General features: G+C 35.1%; 1 protein-coding gene across 7 annotated transcripts in view; it reads left to right on the forward strand.

The window, feature by feature from the left end:
- XRCC4 (X-ray repair cross complementing 4) overlaps positions 1 to 20,167 on the forward strand; it is a 389,471-nt gene that overhangs the window by 106,201 nt on the left and 263,103 nt on the right. For all 7 annotated transcript variants that reach the window (XR_012330745.1, XM_019929741.3, XM_073802272.1 and 4 more), the window contains 3 exons: positions 9,330 to 9,496; positions 16,701 to 16,853; positions 17,739 to 17,836. Coding sequence is in view for 6 of the 7 variants with exons in the window: in XM_019929741.3 (XP_019785300.1) it covers positions 9,330 to 9,496; positions 16,701 to 16,853; positions 17,739 to 17,836 (418 nt within the window). In the remaining variant the exon portion in view is untranslated. The remainder of the gene's footprint in view (positions 1 to 9,329; positions 9,497 to 16,700; positions 16,854 to 17,738; positions 17,837 to 20,167) is intronic.

Genomic DNA, 20,167 nt, shown 5'->3' on the forward strand with positions numbered 1-20,167 from the left:
AAGATATAAGGTCCAAGAGAGTGTACACATTTTCTTGTTCACAACAGTATCTCCAATGCTTAACATATAGTACATACTCAGAAAGTCTGATAAATGAATACATTCTATGTTTAACCATGTAAGAATGGGAATACTAATTTGAGTAATATGTAGCCCCTATCCCTTTGCAGCTTTCAGACTAGTATGAGAAAAAATAGTTAATATTGTAATGCTATGATAATTGTCCATGTTCACCCACTAGACTACCCAAGTGTAACTGAATGAATGTCTAATGGAAAGTACAGAGAGGAGTTAGTTTAGTAGTGAGAGGGATGGACAATGAATTCTGTCTTAGCATTTGAAGTTTCAGGTCTGTATAGGACATACTGGTGACATCACTCCAAAAATGAGTTAAATGTTTATAGAAGTCTGGACTTTAGGAGAGGTACCACCTGTAGATACACATTTGGCAGTTTTCAGCTTATCTGTAATGGAAGCTGTGATTGTGGATAACCCTAAAACTCTACAGAGAAAAAAGAGAAGTAGGTCAAGGGACCATTCCAAGAAATATTACCATATAGGCTGTAAGTGGAAGACAGAGAAGCATACTATGAAGATATGATTAGATGAGTATTATGAGATCTAGTAGAGTGTCAGGAAATCCAAGGCAATATTTCTTTTTCTAATATCAAAATTAAAGTAACAGGCAAATAATAGGCAACCCCTGCCTTCTACCTACCCCACTACCCCCAATTCAGTTAACTGTGGGAAAAGCCTTTTAGTTGATTCTAAATCCATGTATAGTAAAAATTTTCATTGTTGATTATAACTCCTAATTAGACCAGATAAGTCTTCTAGTTTTTACTATATTTTCCATGAACCAAAAGGCTCATCATCTCTATTTCAAGACATAATGGAGAACATTTACAGTCATTCAAAGTAAAAGTAACTTCTGAGATAGTCTTATCACATGGACCTTTGGGTGTTTCATTCTCAAGGGTTCTCTGACTCCCACCAATGAATTTTGCAATTATGAATACCAAATAATTCTTAGATGGTACTTAATATATTAAAGCATATAGCATGTCCTTAAAATCTAATAATTTTTAGCCCTATAATTAGAGCTCAGTGTATTTTCACTTTTAGAAGATTGCATTTTAATTGTAAGAACCTATAGGATCTACAGATCTACAACTCTGCATATGCAGAGCCTTGTTTGATCATATAATCATCTTGAGATATTTAAACATTTTTAAATAAGCTTTAAGAAATTTGGTCAAGAAAATAGTTGGAAAGGTGAGATTAATAGCCTCACAATAAAGCTCTCTTATCTGCTTAGAAAGTCCTTATCAGTATTCTTTGCTCAGTTCTAGCTACCTTGGAAGTTAAATGTGACCAGTTATCAACCTAGGTATGTCACTGTTTTAGAAGATTCATTTGTAATATTTTTTATTTAAATCTAAAATAACATTTCAGCAGGTCACAAAACCAAAGAGTTCATGATACTAAGACCTTAGTAAGAAATAGTTGATTCAGAATACTTACAGTTGATGATTAACATAACTAGGCCAAAGTAATACAGTTTAGTTTCTTTTTTACTACATAACTTGACTGATTTCCTTTATTACTAGAATTTTACAACTATGTATTACAACAATGGTATATTTACAACTATGTATTTGTCTACAATAGACAAAATATCCTGTATTACACACTATAATGAATAGGCTTTACTTTTTTAGTGTATACATATCTAGGCACAGCTGAACTTTTTTTTAATACTAATAAATTTAAAAACACTGAAAAGAACGGAGTTCCTGTGTGACCATTATTGCCTAGGAATCACATCAAGATATCTTTATTCCTCCTTTTCCTTTACCTTTACATCTTGGTTCCCAGGACAGTAACAAATATTAATTTTGTAAGGTTATTTAGACTACTTTGATAACGTATCAAAATGCAGCTCGTTAGTTGATATATTCTAAGCAGAGTATCAACTCACACCTTGATAATCCTCCTATCCCCAGAAACATGTGGAATGGCCATAAACAATTCCCCTGGAATTAGTGTTTATTTAGTGTATTTTACCAATACTATATATTCTCTTTTATCTGTTTGGCCACTCCAAAGAACCTGATAACTGAGTACATATATAACTTTATACATTCTTTAAAAAAAAAGTATCTTTTTAGGTTTTATTAAACTTATATATTATCACAGTATTGAGAGCTATTATGCAATATTTAAACCATGCCCTTTTGGTTGAAATTATACTATTCAATAAAATAAAACGGTTACATCCTTAAACAGATTAAAATATTTCTTAATTTGTATTCAGAGAATCACTGTCCCAATTATTTCCTTTACCCTGCCACATTATAATTGTATTCTCTTATTAATAAGGATCATTGCAATTTTAACAAATTCAAGTCTTTATTGAGCACTTAATATATGTCTAGAACTGTATAAGACACTGTGGAGACTAAGGAAGACATAAGATAGGGTCTCTGACCTCAAAGAGCTAGAAATTTAAAGGAAAAGACTGCATTTCTGAAACAAGAGAAAAATATAGGGAGGATGAAACTGAGTGAAAAATTGTGTGAGACAAACTCTGAAGTATCAAGAACAGAGAAGCCAATGTAGGCTAAAGTAGTTTTAAGAGAATTTGCTCTGGACTTTGAAGTGATGAGTAAGGGGGTGTGGCATTTAATCTTGGATTTAAAGAATTGACAGATAGGTATCCAGAATAAAAGCCTGGCTAAAGAAAATGGATAAGTTTTCTGAAATTGAGAATTTTTAATGCAGATCAGATCAAAGATGCTATCTGTTTTGCTAGCTAAAATAATGAGAGTTTAGAGTCAACTAGTGCAACCTACTATGATTACCAGTATTTAAGAAGTTAATTGTTTTCAACTTTTTTTTACATGGAAAAATAAAAACATAGCTTAAAATCTTAGATTATAGACTGAATGAGATGCTTAGTATAGGTTTGTGTACACTGAATTCTCCATACGATCTTGAGAACTAACTACAAAAGAGAAATTTATTTTTGCCCATGTCTCTAAAGAAGAGATATACTTTCAAAATGTCTTTAATTTGTGGTTTCTGACTCTGGTGTACCATTTGAAGTCCTGATTTCATATTGCAGATTATTTTGAAATTACAGAACTAATAAAGAACATCTGTATTAATAGCCTTACATGTCCAACAAAAAACTAAAGCAAAAGATTTTTAAATTGATAAAAACATACAGTGTAACTTTTGTTGGAATTTGCTAGTTTTAAAAACAATACTTTTCTAAAGTTGCCACTTCATTTGAGGGATGGTATAAAGATGGGCTGAATATAGAGTTAGAGCACAGAAATATTTCATGCTTCTCAATTCATTAGGCCTGATTTGAGGCCCTTCTCTAAGTCCAGTTCACATGGGCGTGTGGTCCCTTGCATCTATGAGGTAGACAGGCTGGAACAGAGGTAGTGAGAGTGGAAGGGTGCTTCCTGCCTTGGCTCTGAACCATGTGTATACAGACAGGATGGTCCAGCAGACTCACTCTCTCATACATTCCAGAATTTTTCTAAAAAATAAGCAGAATATCTCAAGTTAAATATTTTTCTTGGATTGAGTTTTAAATACTTCTTGATTATTTTTATTGTTTGGAATAACAGATGTTCACGCCTGTTAAAGGACCCCAAACTAGTGAATATAATTAGAAAAAATAGAAACTGAAAAATACTTGCCTACTCTTAAGAAGAAATGACATTTTAAGTTTATTCTATACTAAATAGCCAAGAAGAAATTTAAGAATTCTCCTTTGGAATTTTGGATGTAAGGATTTGTATCCATTCAGCCAATCTGTGTCTTTTGGTGGGAGCATTTAGTCCATTTACATTTAAGGTAATTATCGGTATGTGTGTTCCTATTCCCATTTTCTTAATTGTTTTGGGTTCGTTATTGTAGGTCCTTTCCTTCTTTTGTGTTTCTTGCCTAGAGAAGTTCCTTTAGCAGTTGTTGTAGAGCTGGTTTGGTGGTGCTGAACTCTCTCAGCTTTTGCTTGTCTGTAAAGGTTTTAATTTCTCCATCAAATCTGAATGAGATCCTTGCTGGGTAGAGTAATCTTGGTTGCAGGTTTTTCTCCTTCAACACTTTCAATATGTCCTGCCACTCCCTTCTGGCTTGCAGAGTTTCTGCTGAAAGATCAGCTGTTAACCTTATGGGGATTCCCTTTTGTGTTATTTGTTGTTTTTCCCTTGCTGCTTTTAATATGTTTTCTTTGTATTTAATTTTTGACAGTTTGATTAATATGTGTCTTGGCGTATTTCTCCTTGGATTTATCCTGTATGGGACTCTCTGTGCTTCCTGGACTTGATTAACTATTTCCTTTCCCATATTAGGGAAGTTTTCAACTATAATCTCTTCAAATATTTTCTCAGTCCCTTTCTTTTTCTCTTCTTCTTCTGGAACCCCTATAATTCGAATGTTGGTGCGTTTAATGTTGTCCCAGAGGTCTCTGAGACTGTCCTCAGTTCTTTTCATTCTTTTTTCTTTATTCTGCTCTGCAGTAGTTATTTCCACTATTTTATCTTCCAGGTCACTTATCCGTTCTTCTGCCTCAGTTATTCTGCTATTGATCCCATCTAGAGTACTTTTAATTTCATTTATTGTGTTGTTCATCGTTGCTTGTTTCATCTTTAGTTCTTCTAGGTCCCTGTTAACTGATTCTTGCAATTTGTCCATTCTATTGTCCATTCTATCTCCAAGATTTCGGATCAACCTTACTATCATTATTCTGAATTCTTTTTCAGGTAGACTGCCTATTTCCTCTTCATTTGTTAGGTCTGGTGGGTTTTTATCTTGCTCCTTCATCTGCTGTGTGTTTTTCTGTCTTTTCATTTTGCTTATCTTACTGTGTTTGGGGTCTCCTTTTTTGCAGGCTGAAGGTTCGTAGTTCCTGTTGTTTTTTGTGTCTGTCCCCAGTGGCTAAGGTTGGTTCAGTGGGTTGTGTAGGCTTCCTGGTGGAGGGTACTAGTGCCTGTGTTCTGGTGGATGAGGCTGGATCTTGTCTTTCTGGTGGGCAGGTCCACGTCTGGTGGTGTGTTTTGGGGTGTCTGTAGACTTATTATGATTTTGGGCAGCCTCTCTGCTAATGGGTGGGGTTGTGTTCCTGTCTTGCTAATTGTTTGGCATAGGATGTCCAGCACTGTAGCTTGCTGGTCGTTGAGTGAAGCTGGGTGCTGGCATTGAGATGGAGATCTCTCGGAGATTTTTGCTGTTTGATATTATGTGCAGCTGGGAGGCCTCTTGTGGACCAGTGTCCTGATGTTGGCTCTCCCACCTCAGAGGCACAGCACTGACTCCTGGCTGCAGCACCAAGAGCCTTTCATCCACAGGGCTCCTTAATTTGGGATGATTCGTTGTCTATTCAGGTATTCCACAGATGCAGGGTATATCAAGTTGATTGTGGAGCTTTAATCCGCTGCTTCTGAGGCTGCTGGGAGAGATTTCCCTTTCTCTTCTTTGTTCTCACAGTTCCCAGGGGCTCAGCTTTGGATTTGGCCCCGCCTGTGCGTGTAGGTCGCCGGAGGGCGTCTGTTCTTTGCTCAGACAGGACGGGGTTAAAGGAGCCGCTGATTCGGAGGCTCTGGCTCACCCAGGCCGGGGGGTAGGGAGGGTCACGGAGTGCGGGGTGGGCCTGCAGCGGCAGAGGCCAGCGTGATGTTGCAGCCTGAGGCGCGCCGTGCGTTCTCCCGGGGGAGCCGTCCCTGGATCCCGGGACCCTGGCAGTGGCGGGCTGCACAGGCTCCCCGGAAGGGCGTGTGGCTAATGACCTGTGTTCGCACACAGGCCTCCTGGCGGCGGCAGCAGCGGCCTTAGCGTCCCATGTCCGTCTCTGGGCTCCGCACTCTTAGCCGCGGCTCGCGCCCGTCCCTGGAGCTCTCTCAAGCAGCGTTCTTAATCCCCTCTCCTCGTGCACCAGGAAACAAAGAGGGACGTAAAAGTCTCTTGCCTCTTCGGCAGGTCCAGACCCCTCCCCGGACTCTCTCCCGGCCAGCCGCGGCGCACCAACGCCCTGCAGGCTGTGTTCACGCCGCCAACCCCAGTCCCCTCCCGACGCTCCGACAAAAGCCGGAGCCTCAGCTCCCAGTCCCGCCCGCCCCAGCGGGTGAGCAGACAAGCCTCTCGGCTGGTGAGTGCCGGTCGGCCCGATCCTCTGCGCTGGAATCTGTCCGCTTTGCCCTCCGCACCCCTGTTGCTGTGCTCTCCTCCGCGGCTCCCAAGCTGCCCCACTCCGCCTCCCGAAGTCTCCACCCGCGAAGGGGCTTCCTAGTGTGTGGACACTTTTCCTCCTTCACAGCTCTCTCCTGCTGGTGCAGGACCCGTCCCTATCCTTTTGTCTCTGTTTAGTTTTTTCTTTTGCCCTAACCAGGTACGTGGGGGGTTCCTTGCCTTTTGGGAGGTCTGAGGTCTTCTGCCAGCGTTCAGTAGGTGCTCCGTAGGAGTTGTTCCACGCGTAGATGTATTTCTGGTGTATCTGTGGAGAGGAAGGTGATCTCCGCGTCTTACTCTTCCGCCATCTTCCCGGAAGTCCGGATGTAAGGATTTGAATGATATTTTGAAAAAAAAGTTTCTTGTTATTAGTGATTTAAAATTGTTCCCTTTTTCTTTTGCCATCTAAAATAGAATGTTAGGAGGCTAGACTTGTGTTTATCTGTGCATTTGTATTTTACTGATTACTGTATTCAGGATCAGCGTGTGATCCTGAATATCACACTTTGAAATGGATAATGGATCATTTTCCATTTGGCATTTTTGAAACTTCCAAGTGATGAAAAACTCTTTTCTTTCTAAAAATGTCCATCTTAGTCAAAGCTTCCTGACAATTGTGATAATGCGAGAATACAAAATCACAGTGTGGGTTTATGTTTTACTGATAATGTAATCTATTGTCTAAAAATAAAATAAGCTTAATTTTTCTTCTGCATGGACTCAAAGAAGTAATATTCTACAGCTAATCTTAATTTTTGTATGTTTGTTTGCATAAGAGAAGCTTTAAAAGGTTAGTGCTCAAATTTACTTTCAATTTATATATTCTTTACATAGATAAAACTTTCCTATTTAAACTTATATACTTGTTAAATGGACTCATTATATGCACTTATATGCAAATGTTTTTGGCCATTTGATTCTAAGTATAAGAGAAATAAATCAGATGTGACAAATAGTCTGAAATAATTTCAAAATTCTTAGAATTTTTCCAAGTCTTTTTTGGGTAAAGGTTTAATAATAATAATTATACTATTTTAAAATAATAATTTTACTATTAAAATTAGAATTAAGCTCTAATTTAGGTTTTATATATCTACACAACTGGATGTACTCATTGAAATATTGAAATAAAGGACAATTTTTCTTAATCTGATTCCCATTCTTTTGTTAAGAAAGAGAAAGAGGTGAGATAAAACAGATAAAACAAATTAAAGGATTAAGAAGACATTGTGACCTCCTCGGATTTCAAAAAAAAAATACACAAATACATACTCAGTTTCTTTGTGACTAAACCAGTACTATTCAGTCCTCTAAAGTGTGCCTATAATACAAGAATATAAATATCCTTTGTTTTCCTTTACATTTTAAGCAAGTATATATAAATGTTTTTCAACACCTAGGAATTGTCAGTGTTTAGGTCTTTTCACAGGGTTTCTAAATATTAAGTAAAATATCTACCTGTGTTTTCGATCTGAAAATTTAAAATAAATTGGTAAACATAATTCATCCAGAAAAGTTTACTCTGTGGGGTTAAACAACTAAATGATTCTAAATTATAGGAATTAACTGAAATGTTTTATAAATTGCCACTCAGATTGCAAACATTGGATTTTTACTGTAGTGACTTTTAGTTTTATTTGTAAATCGACTAACAGTGATTTGTCTCAGAATTATCAATCACTATTAAATATTTCTCAATCTGTATGTAACATATTTATAGAAATACTCCTTTACAGGCAAGACACTTTAGAAATATTCCTATTAGTGAATGCCATAATAGAAATTACTGATCCAGGAGACAAACAACAACACAAAACCAAAAAAACCCTTTTGTACCCTCAATTTTGCTACCTACTTAATGCCTTTAAAATCTCTCTTCAGAATTATGTGTAGGTTCTGAACCTAATTCTTCCTCTTACTTGTTTGTTTACCATACTCATTTATGTCAGGAAACAGTGTAACAGGATAGTATAGTAGGATCTTGATTTTATTCCTTCAGTATATTAGATAACTACTCTGAACCTCACTTTACTAATCTATAAAATGGATATAATAGTTCCATTTTGGTGATGATTAGATTAATTTGTATTTGTGCTATGCTTGAGTTATACTTCAATTGTAAGGTATGGTGGCTATATAATTATAATTGTCATTTAAAAGCTTATTTTAGTTACAATAATTCTAATTTTAATAATAAGGATATTATAGTTATTAGTAAATCATTGTGTTTCAGTATCTTTATCTACCAAATGAGGAGAGCCTGTGTTCCTTTCAGAATTCCTTAACTATAATAAAATTTTATTACACGGTTTTATTTTGTAGTGCCCTCTCACAGAGGAATTAAGATATTTTTATGTCTTACCTTTATGCAAAAGTACTCAAGTTTGACATGTGACATTATTATTTATAATTTATAGTAATAAATTGTTGGTTTTTGATGAACCTGGTAACAGTCATTACTCCTTTATCTGTTTTTTAAAACCCTATCTTTTTCTTAGGTATTACAAAAATTTTTCTCTTTCTTCACAGGTAGCTTCTGTCAGTTATTTGATTTTACTATCAGTACTAACAGAAACCAGAGTTAAGAATCTTCATGTAGGGACTTCCCTGGCAGTCCAGTGGTTAAGACTCTGCGCTTCCACTGCAGGGGGCACGGGTTTGATCCCTGGTCAGGGAACTAAGATCCTGCATGCATGCCACATGGCCAAAAAAAAAAAAAAAAGAGAGTCTTCATGTATAATTTCTTTCCTTATTCTGAGCATAGTGACTTAAATTAGGTAGTAGCAAACAGATGGTAGTATGCTTATATGGTATTTATGTTGTTTTCTTTTCTGCTAGGAGGTGGGAGAATGACTTACCACTTAAAAAGAATTATTCTTAGGTTATATGTTGATTTATCTGATAAGCTTTAGTAAAAAAGTAGGAAGCTGCCCAGTAATTTTGTTCATTGTATTTATATCTGGTAAATGAGCTATATTTAAATCTTAAACATTTTTCCTCTCAGAAGAAAATATGTGTATTTAAAACTGGACCACTCAATTTTGATATTCTCCCCCAAAGCTAATCATGTTTTCCTTTCATCCTAGTTCAGACTTGGTTCCTTCAACCTAGAGAAAGTTGCAAACCCAGCTGAGGTCATTAGAGAACTTATTTGTCGTTGCCTGGACACCATTGCAGAAAACCAAGCCAAAAATGAGCACCTACAGAAAGAAAATGAAAGGCTTCTGAGAGACTGGAATGATGTCCAAGGACGGTGTGTGCATAATGTGCTTGTATCATAAAAACACTAAGCTCTTTATATCATTGTAGCTATAAGTTAATGATTTATACATTTATAATATATGTAGACTAGCATATATTTAAAATGAAATCTGTCATTAATTGTACCTTTACTTAATGTGATTAAACTAAATTATTGGTCATTATTGTACATTATATGAGTACATTAACACTTTTAGGTCCTTAGTATTTGGTGGCCCCGGCAAACTAATAACAATAAGGAGTAATTGGACAGTGAGAATCAGAACTCATTAATATTAATCAAAGTTTAGGAAGTTGATGTTTATAAGGATTAATTGACTTCAAATTATAAGATTAATAATGAATAAAAAAGACATGAAATATAAATAAGCATAGTTGATTCCTTATTTGGAATCTTTTTATGAATGGCATCTATTTCAGGTGAAGTTTGTGTTTTGGTTCCTAATAAAGACTTATTTTTGCTGATTGATTGAAAATTCATACTATCAGCATTTTAAAAAGAAGTAATTGTTACTACTGGATAAGACATTGAAAAGCCTTTATTTTCCTGATTTTGCTCCTTATCTTTTAAACGATGAAGAAGAAAGTGACCTATCTTCTCAATTATGCATTTTTCTCAACTATATCATAACCTAGGCTGGTCCAGGGTGTAGCCTGTATTACTCTATTATGTAAAAGATGTTTGAAGGAAATAAAATATATGTTGTGAATATTTGTATCTCTATAAAGATATATTAATATAATATGCATGCATTTGTATATATATATACATTGTAGCATTTGAAATAATTATGTAGAATATATAAAATAATAATAATTATTATTACATCCACTATGTAAAGTAGATTTTTTATCTTTCATTCAAACCAGTTGCTCTAAAACATAAGAACATTTATCCAATTTAGGATCTTTTTAGGGCACTCACTAAGATTGTTCTTTATGGACATTAGTAAGTATATGGGGGAGTGCATGAAAAACGTGAAGGGTTTTTTCATCATCAATATATGTATGTGAAAATGAGGTTGACTAGAGGATATTGTTTCTATACATTTACTTATATTTATTAATTAATGCAAGGCATCAACTTAACACCTATCACCTAAAACTTGGTTCTATTTGGCTCTCATTTATTATATTAATAAAATATCTTATTTTCTTTTAGTTCTGAATTAATTTTTATCTCCAATTATATAAAGTAATTAGACCAAATCAAAATTATATAAATGTTAGGAAACCATACAGAAAAATAATTTAACGTTTCTCTTTAAAATTCATGTTCTTATGAATTAATACCAAATATTTGGTCTAGAAAGCATGTTTTGGGGCTCATATCAGTAGTTTGAGTGTGTTTTTCTATTTTATATACAAAATAAATCAAATGAAATGAGACGTACCCTGGTCGTGATAAGCCATTATATTAAAAACTCAAAATACCCTCAGGATGATCGGAAATTTGATTCACAAATTGCCCACAAAAATGCAGACTGGGTACTTGGTACTTGAGCAAATTGCTTTAAAATGTCTGCAAGACGTTGAAAGAGGTATTATCTCATCAGTATTCAACACCACTGCCATAGGATGGAAAGCAGCAGGGAACAAAGATGAGACAGTGGAGACAAATATACCTTGTGCTGTAAAACAGCGTATGAGGGTATATATAATATGTGCCCCACGGATGCTTGATTTACTGTTTCGGAATTACCCAGAAAATTCTTTAGTATTATTGTGGCAAAAAGTTACCTATTTGATCAAAAGCATAGCCATGTAGCTTATCACCAGTCTTATTATGCTCCAGCTATTCTTTTTTTTTTTTGTAAATACTGGATCACATATCTTCTTCAGGAATTGAAGATGTGTGCCCTTGGAGTGGCCCTTCAAACAGAGGAAACAAAGTCCACTCCAGAGAATTCTAGGCTCTTGGTTGTATTCTAGATGTTGGATTAGTAGATTTATCTATTTTCCAAATTTGGTTTTCTTTCCTATCATACAGAAAGTGGCCATTTTAAAGAGCTGTAAATACACCTTGGTCATGGCCAAGCAGTATTTCCTGAAGTGTTCCCTCTCCAGAGCCTTAGTACACTGGGAAATGAGCAAAGGATTTACAGCTCCTGCTTCCATAAGGCAGTAGTACTGATCAAGAGTCTTTAGAGAGATTAGAAATAGGATACAAACATACTGAGTTAGGTAACTGACCACATAGATAGTAGAGTTGAGGTCTTCTCATTAGGCCTGGTCACAGTTCAGTTTCCGTGCTGGTTCTGATTAGTCTTATATCAGTGTCCATTCATGATCCAATCATTTCTTCCTTATCGTTTTTCAAGACTATGTGTGCCTGGGAGAGTGGGGGTGTGGGTCACAAAATAGGTGCTGAGAATTCCCTTAGAAGCTATGGTAGATAGGTCTGAAATATATTTAATACACACTAGGATATTATATGAGCAAAAAGCAATCATATACATGGTGCTTATACCATGGAAAATGTTTATGATGTGTTGAGGCAAAATGTGAATTTCCAAAAATATGAAGAGTGTCTCATTTTTTTTTGTAAAATATGTCTTCAGATAGAGAGTATCTAGAAAGAGAAAATTAAATGATAATAGTGTGTGTCTAGAATTGTGAATTAAATTTTCCTTTACTTCTTGGGAGTATTTTTTGCATATATTTTTGTGTTTAAATATGTATCATTATTATAATCAGAGCCAAATCTAAAGCTGTTTCCATTTGGGATGACAGTGGAGAATAAATAAGGTTTGAGTAAGGAGTGAGGAATTACAGTAAGAGTAAAAAGAACGAGCTTTAACATGTAGACTTTTAACATATATATTTGCTGTTATTCTTTTATTTGCTATTTAATAATTGCAGTCTTAGCTCCATTTTAAACAAGTGACATTACTGGATTAATTTAATTCTGTATAGTTTAGATAAAGGAGAAGACATTAGAAATATTGTATGTAAATCCTTAGGTCATTAGCTATATTTATTTCACTGGTTTTTCCTATTTAGTTTCAAATAACAACTCTCAAGTTCCACGTTACTGAATAGGTCTTTTGTTTGCACTCAGACATCAAGTTAGAAACTCTCTAGCTTTACTCTGAGTTATAGTTATTAAACCTATAATTGAAGGCAGTTTTCAGCATTTTGAATTGGGTTGACACTCATGGAATCATTAGAATAGAAGAGACCTTGAAAGCTCTTCTACTTCATCTCTCTGCCTTCAAGCTAGGATCACATTATAGCCAGATGAATTTAGTCCAATTTTTAAAGACCTCAAGAGATATCTTCAACTCCTGTTGGTAGCCCATTACATTGTTTAAGAACAGTCACAGGCAGAAAATTCTTCCTTCCATCTATTGGTAATCTGAGTCCTTCATGGTGTACTGAAGGCCATTTCCTCTTGTTCTGTCATCAGAAAGGATGAGGAACAGCTGTTTACCATCTTCTTCAGTACTTAGAGGCTTATTAAATCTCTTTACCACTGCTTGCTTTTCCATTTCTTTTTAGCATTCTTTGTCCTCTGAACTCTGTGAAGATTTTCTTTTGCTGCACAACCCTGACCTGGATATAAATTTGATCAGAGCTGTAAATACAAGGATTACTGCACTGTTTCTAAGTACCACATGTTCACATTTACATAGCTGTTGTTTTATTTTGGGTTATCATTTACTCTTTTATTTTGGATGTTATTTCTCCACGAAATTACCTTGTTTCTGCTCTCATTTTTGTTGTTTTTTTTTGACATTTATTCTTAAATTCTTTGTTTTCCCATCCAGAAATATTTTATTTGAATATTCAGTGTTTTCCATATTTAGTTTTTACTCTTTTAGTTTAGTGTTTTTTTTTTTTTTAAGTACTGTCATTTGGTCTGAGTTCCTGGATACCTCAGTCCTAGGCTGCTAATTAAACTTTATTGTTCTGTTGTCCCAGTCACTGTTAAAAGGATAAAGCATCATTAGGCCTTTCCTGTTTGATGTTATTTATGGTTTCATCAGGTTTGAGCTTTGCTTTAGAGATGATCCTTGGACCAGCTGTGGTCTGATCTGGTTGTATGTGAGTTCTCCTTTAGTATTGCTAAACTTAGGAATGAATCCCATATGTCTCACTTACTAATACCTGTTCAGTTCTTGACGTGGAGGGTTGGCAGGAGGCAAGTATCAATAATATGGAAGGCATAGTAACATCATAATGCTGTAAGGGAGGAATGGCATTACAAATGTGATGGGAGGATGGTATGTACCTGTTAGTTACTGAATATTAAATAAAAAGATAGAGTTCTCTGAATTTGTTAATCATTAATAATCAAGAGTAAATTCATATCCTGAAACTATTCACAATAATACTATTTCCTAGCCAACCCCCACTCCCCAGCTTTGTCTAGGAAGTGTTATTCAGTTTAATGATTAGAGGTTTGGTTGTAACAAAATCCTAAAGCTTTGCTAAAACCAAGCAAGGTTAACTCACAGAATGCCATGCATTCTACTGAGTTTGCTTTCCTATCACAGAAATGTTGTTACCTTTGACAGTGTAGCCGTGACACTATCTATTTAGATTAATAATATTCTTTAGACAAAAAAGATATATTTCATTTTGATATCTATTTTTAATTCATGAGTTATACCAAATGTTAATTTTAATAAAGGTTTGGAAATTTGCTTGATAGTTGATAAGTACACATAATCTTTCAATCAAGAATTATTGAAGTGATTTATATAGAAATTAAATATGCCTTTAAATCAGATAAGTTACTAATTGGTTACTGTAGTTATGGATTTACATATTGAATTATTATACAAGATTTTTATTGTAAATTTTTATAACTGATTTTTACTTTGTATATGTTTAAAGTATTTTATTATTGTACACTCAGGTGTATGTTCTAGTTATCTTTTTTTTTTTTTTTTTTTTTGCGGTACGCGGGCCTCTCACTGCCGTGGCCTCTCCCGCCGCGGAGCACAGGCTCCGGACGCACAGGCCCAGCGGCCACGGCCCACGGGCCCAGCCGCTCCTCGGCATGCGGGATCCTCCCGGACCGGGGCACGAACCCGCGTCTTCTGCATCGGCAGGCGGACTCTCAACCACTGCGCCACCAGGGAAGCCCTCTAGTTATCTTTTAAACTTGTGTTACATTGGAAAATAGTACAAGAAAATAAGAATATAATGTTTACAAACACTTTGCATCTGAAATATAAATGCAGTAACATATCCCAGCTTAAAATAAGCGATCAATATTGGCAGCTTCTCCTCAACTTTGGCTCTATTTTTTTCCCCACACCTTTTGGAGTACTTCTTTCTCAGAGAGCTTTGCTTATGATAGAGGTACTGCTATATTAATATTTATCACAGTTTTTTTTGCAAGTGGATAAACAATTTTTTAAATTAAAGTTAAGCCTGTATAAAATGTTCATCAAGTACAGATGAGTATGAAATTAAAAATCCTCTATCCTTAGCCTACCCTTGGAGGTAATTAATTTTTAGAATTTCTATTTTCATTCTTTTGGTGATTTGCTACATATACTTATTCACTCTGCTCCTTAATGTTCTGAAATTTAAGATTTACTTGTGTGCTCCCTGCTATAAGATGAGGAATTTTGATCACTTCCCCTGGTCTTGTTTTTCTCCCCTGACCCACATCCCAGGTTTCATTTTAATTTTACTTTCATGCATCTTTTGGTCACATTTATTTATTTTTAAATCCATTAGCCTTTTAGGCAATGTAATTGATTCCCTCTTTATAAAACATAAGCATTAAGCATCCATACGCTCTTTCATTTATTTTCTTCCTTTCTATTCCTAAACTCTTTTAGCTGTACCATTATGTGCATCACTTAAATATCACATTTTTTTAGAAGCTTGAAGAAGATGAAAAATATTACTGTTACAATAGTGAATAGCTATTAAAGGAGTGAAAAATATAATATTCAGAATCACTGGTTTTACATTTCTTCATAAGATGTCCATATTAACTTGCTCACTTCATTCATTTATCTGATAAATAGCTATTCAACATCTGTTGAATGCCAAACACTATGCTAGGCACAGAGGATAAAGCAACCAATAAAACATACATGCTCTCTGCCCTTACGGAGTTCACAGCCTTGGCAATGACTATGGTATAAGACTGCTGTAATTGGTCCCAGAAAATATAATGCCATATGTTCCCTTTCATCCCATGAGAGGCCCTAATTCTTTGCATTTCTAGCTAGGTAGTCTCTTGAAAGTATAAGGACGTGTATATCAAATTTTGACATTTTTGTTTCTATTTCACTGAAAAATATATATAGTTAAATAATATATATAATGAAAATACTAGAATACCTGTATAGAACAACAAGTATAATTAACAGTATGGTAAAGAGAAAACCAGGCAGAGCTAAACTCCTTTTGAAAGAATATATTACATGAAATAATTTATATTTGAATCTTTAAAATAGAGGTTTATTCATGGTGTGTGTGTATGCACATATCAAGTATATACAACCTCTGCTAGTTTGCCTTCTTTATTTTATATATATCTGAGAGATTAAAATTAGTACAGTCTCTTGTTAGCTCATTTGAACATTGTAGGAAGAATTATAAATGATAGAGAATTTTATGTTTTGTCTTATATATCTAAACTTTAAAATGTATAGTGTTTCACATTTGCTGTTTCATTAATCTCCTTGGAAATTTCAAGTTGGATAAATATATGTATGTGTGTGTGTGTGTTTGCTGGGTTATAAGATACAACTGGGTATGTCATGTTCTTGTTGTGGAGCAGTTCATAATCTATTTGGGGAGAACTGATTAAGTAAATCACTTAATCACAAAACAAGATCATGGTTGCTATTATAGTAATATTAACAAAGTACAAGAAACATAGGCTATAGTTACTCTTGTTTGAAATTTCTCCCACAAATATGTGCTTTTGGAAATAAACCATAGATGTGAATAAGTTATTACATTTAGGCATTTAGATGTTTTAAAAGCTTTTTTGCTGTCAGTTTCCAATTTCTATCCTTTTCTCAGTATGTAAACTACAAACGCTAATGAACAATAAGTTCTAATTATTTGTTTACCTATATAAAACTTTAAATCAATGAAAACATGTTTAAATGGTTTTAATTGTATTTTTCTTGAAAAATTTTCTTGAAATTGTCTTCAGTATTAGATTGAATACTAAAACAAAACCTGCATGATTTATTTATTTGTTTATATTTTAGATTTGAAAAATGTGTGAGTGCTAAGGAAGCTTTGGAGACTGATCTTTATAAACGGTTCATTCTGGTGCTGAATGAGAAGAAAGCAAAGATCAGAAGCTTAAATAAATTGTTAAATGAAGTTCAAGAACTGGAAAAGAACATCGAGCATAAAAGGTATTTTGACCTTTCTGTTTTGGGATGGCAGATGCAGACATTTTAGTGCAATTTCTTCCCAAACTTAATGAAAGTTAGATGCCAACTTTTTAGTAATATGAGATCATTTGATAGTCTGGGGTTGGATGCTCTGGTTGTTAGATGCAGTGGACTAGAGAATACTCAACATGATCTCTCCATGCCTGCCCAACTGTCACACCTAGACTTAAATCATAAAACTGCCATGAGATTTACCTAAATAATACTAGTTTAATTCTTAGGCATCACTAAGAAATATATTAATTAAAAGCTTTCATCTTCTGCAGAACCATAGAGTTGGGCACACATTTGTAATCTCAATGTCTAAGCAATGCTTAATTTTAGAATCAGGTGACTCTAAGTGTGAATATGTACTTGATTTTTAAGGAAGAATCATAGGTGACTTATGACTGTGGTATGGCTTGGACAATCCTTAAACTCTCTGTGCCTTACTTGGATATCTTCGTAATAAGAATAAAGGTACCCATCTCAGAGTTTTGGGGAGACCAAATGAAAGGCAGAACTGCTTTGAGATCAGTAAAGTACTGATTACTCTGTGACCCACAGAAGGTAATTTAGAATAGTATTGTGATTTGATAGATAAATAATAAATGATAATAAACTGACTCAAGAATTAATTATAGTGAGCACTAAACCACATTTATATAAGGTAAAAGAGAAACTTGTTCTTAAGGAGTTAACATATAGTCTTTAAAGTGCTTTCATCTTAATTATATCTATTTCAATATATATTTGTTTAATTATAATGTTTTTCCAGGGATATTTTCTATAATCACTTACTGGTGAATTTGATACCTAGCCAGGAATGAACCAATAATTTATAAGTCTGCCTCTCTCTGTTTCTAGGGAAACTCCAACATGTTCTGAAATGACTACTGACAGAGATGCAATCTATGATGAAAGTACTGATGAGGAAAGTGAAATCCCACCTAATCCCAGTCCAGGTAAAGTAAATACATTTATTTCCTTTGTTGAACATCTCACTTGGGCTTATTATTTATTACTTATTATGATAATAAACCTTAAAGAAAAATGTTACAAAAATAATTTTTTCTACACACATTCTTTAGGGTTTTTAGTCTAAAACCTCAACTACTTAATGTTAAAAATTAATATTTATTATAAAATCCAGCAACTCGTTGGCAACAACAAAACAAGCAAGCATGCACATGTATATACATACACACACGCATGTACATCAAGGTATACTATTCCTCATTAAACAAAGATGCATAAACGATAAGCAAGATATGTCTTCATGTCAGATATGTACCAGGAACTCTTCTGTGCAGTAGAGAGCAAAACACAAAAATTTCCTCTTTTGTGGAGTTTAAATTCTAGCCAGGGAAACAGACAATAACAAGATGAGTAAATTAAAGTATGTTAGTGATAAATGCTGAGGAGAAAAATAAACCAGGGAAGGATGATAAAAAATGTCAGGGTGGGAATAGGGATGAGGGTTGTGATTTTAGCTAAGGCACCAGAAAAGACCTCGGTGAAAAGGTGTAAGTCTACCTGTGGGAAAGCAGAAAAAGCAGTTAAGTACAAACGCCCTGATGTGGAAGTTTGCCTGATGTGTTCAAGTAATAGCATGGAGAGCAGTATGCATAAAGTGGAAAGATGAAGATAGGGAGTATTAGGAGATGAGGTCAAAGAGGCCAGTTAATGTATAAGGTCTTCTAGGCCATTGTATGGATTTCAGTTTTCAATTTGAGTGATACTGGAAACTGTTACAGAATTTTAACTAGTCAAGTGGCATGATGTGATTTAAGTTTTAACAGGATTAATCTGTTGTGTTGAGAATATAGGATGATAACTGCAGAAGATAGACAGAAAGCTAGTTCAACAGTGATTGAAGGATGAGAGGGCCTTAGACGAGAGTGAAAGTAGTGAAGGTGGTAAACAAAGGGCAGATTCTAGAAATGTTTAGAGGCAGCAGGATTTGCTGATGAAGTGGGTATGGGTCATCAGAGAAAGACAGCGGTGATGGTAAGCTTTTTGGAATGAACTATTGAAAGGTGCAGTTGACCTAGCAAGGTGGGGGAGACTGTGAGGGGAAGGGCTGGAACTCAGTTTTGGAAATATTAATTCTGAGATATTGAGTAGAAAGATGGATATACAAATTGGGACTTTGGGGGAGGGCTCCTGCTGACAAATAAGATGGTATTTAGAGCTGGCTGAGATCTCAAGGGAGTTTGAGAAGACCGAAAAGAGCAGTGGTCCAGGGACTCAGCCCTGATGCACTTGAGTGCACAGAGGTCAGGAAGATGAGGAGACCAACGCAGAAGACTGAGGGAGCAGTAAATATTGTAGGTGTGGTATCCTGAAAGCCAGTCGACAAAGTGTTTCAAGGAGGAGACTGTGATCAGCTGAGTTGAATGCCGCACATTGGTCAAGGAAGATGAGGATGAGCACTGACTGCTGTATTTAGCAATATAAATGTTATTGGGGCTCTTAATAAAACATTTTCAGTGGAATGGTGGGGAATAGAATAGGAGCCTCAAAAAGAATGAGAAGAGAGAATTGGAGAAGAGATAGCAAATATAAGCAATGCTTTTAACAAGTTTTACTGTAAAAAAAAAAAAAAAAAGGAAAGACCCAGGTCAAGAGCTCGATGGGGAAGTGAGGTCAAGAGGGTTTTTTTTTTTCTCTTAGATGAGAGAAATACTGCCATGTTTGCATACTGATGGGAGTACATAAGGAGAGAGAGAAAAAAATGTCCAGGCAGTAGACAGAGGTAAGAATTGCTAGAATACTGTCTCTAAGTAGATAAGATGGGATCAGATGCACAAACGGCAGGATTCATTTAGCTAGGAGCATGGGCACTTCCCCTAATGACAGGAAAGAAGGTAGAATAAATGAACAAAGACACAGGAAAGTGTCTAATTACATTCATGGAAACGTTCTGTTGTTGATTAAATTAGTTGATTGATTAATCTGATTCTAATTAGATTTGAATTGGGTCAGTCATACACAGACTCTCATTTTGCACGTGAGAGTAAAATTTCATTTGGAGGCTATGCTTGGTTTACATTTGTGGCCCATTTAAAATGAAATCCTTTTTTAAAATAATCAGATGTAATTGAAAGTTCACAAAGAAAGAGAATCTGTACTCTTTCCAATTTGAACATTCTGAATTTTTATTAAACACAATGGCCTTTGATTTTGTTCCCTATTCAGAGTATCTCACGAAACTTTGATGTAGATGAAAATTATTTTTGAAGAGAAAGTATACGGTTAAACATGGGTATATGAGAATGGGGTCCTTTATGTGT

This window comes from Tursiops truncatus, chromosome 3 (assembly GCF_011762595.2).
Source record: "Tursiops truncatus isolate mTurTru1 chromosome 3, mTurTru1.mat.Y, whole genome shotgun sequence".
NCBI lineage: Eukaryota > Metazoa > Chordata > Mammalia > Artiodactyla > Delphinidae > Tursiops > Tursiops truncatus.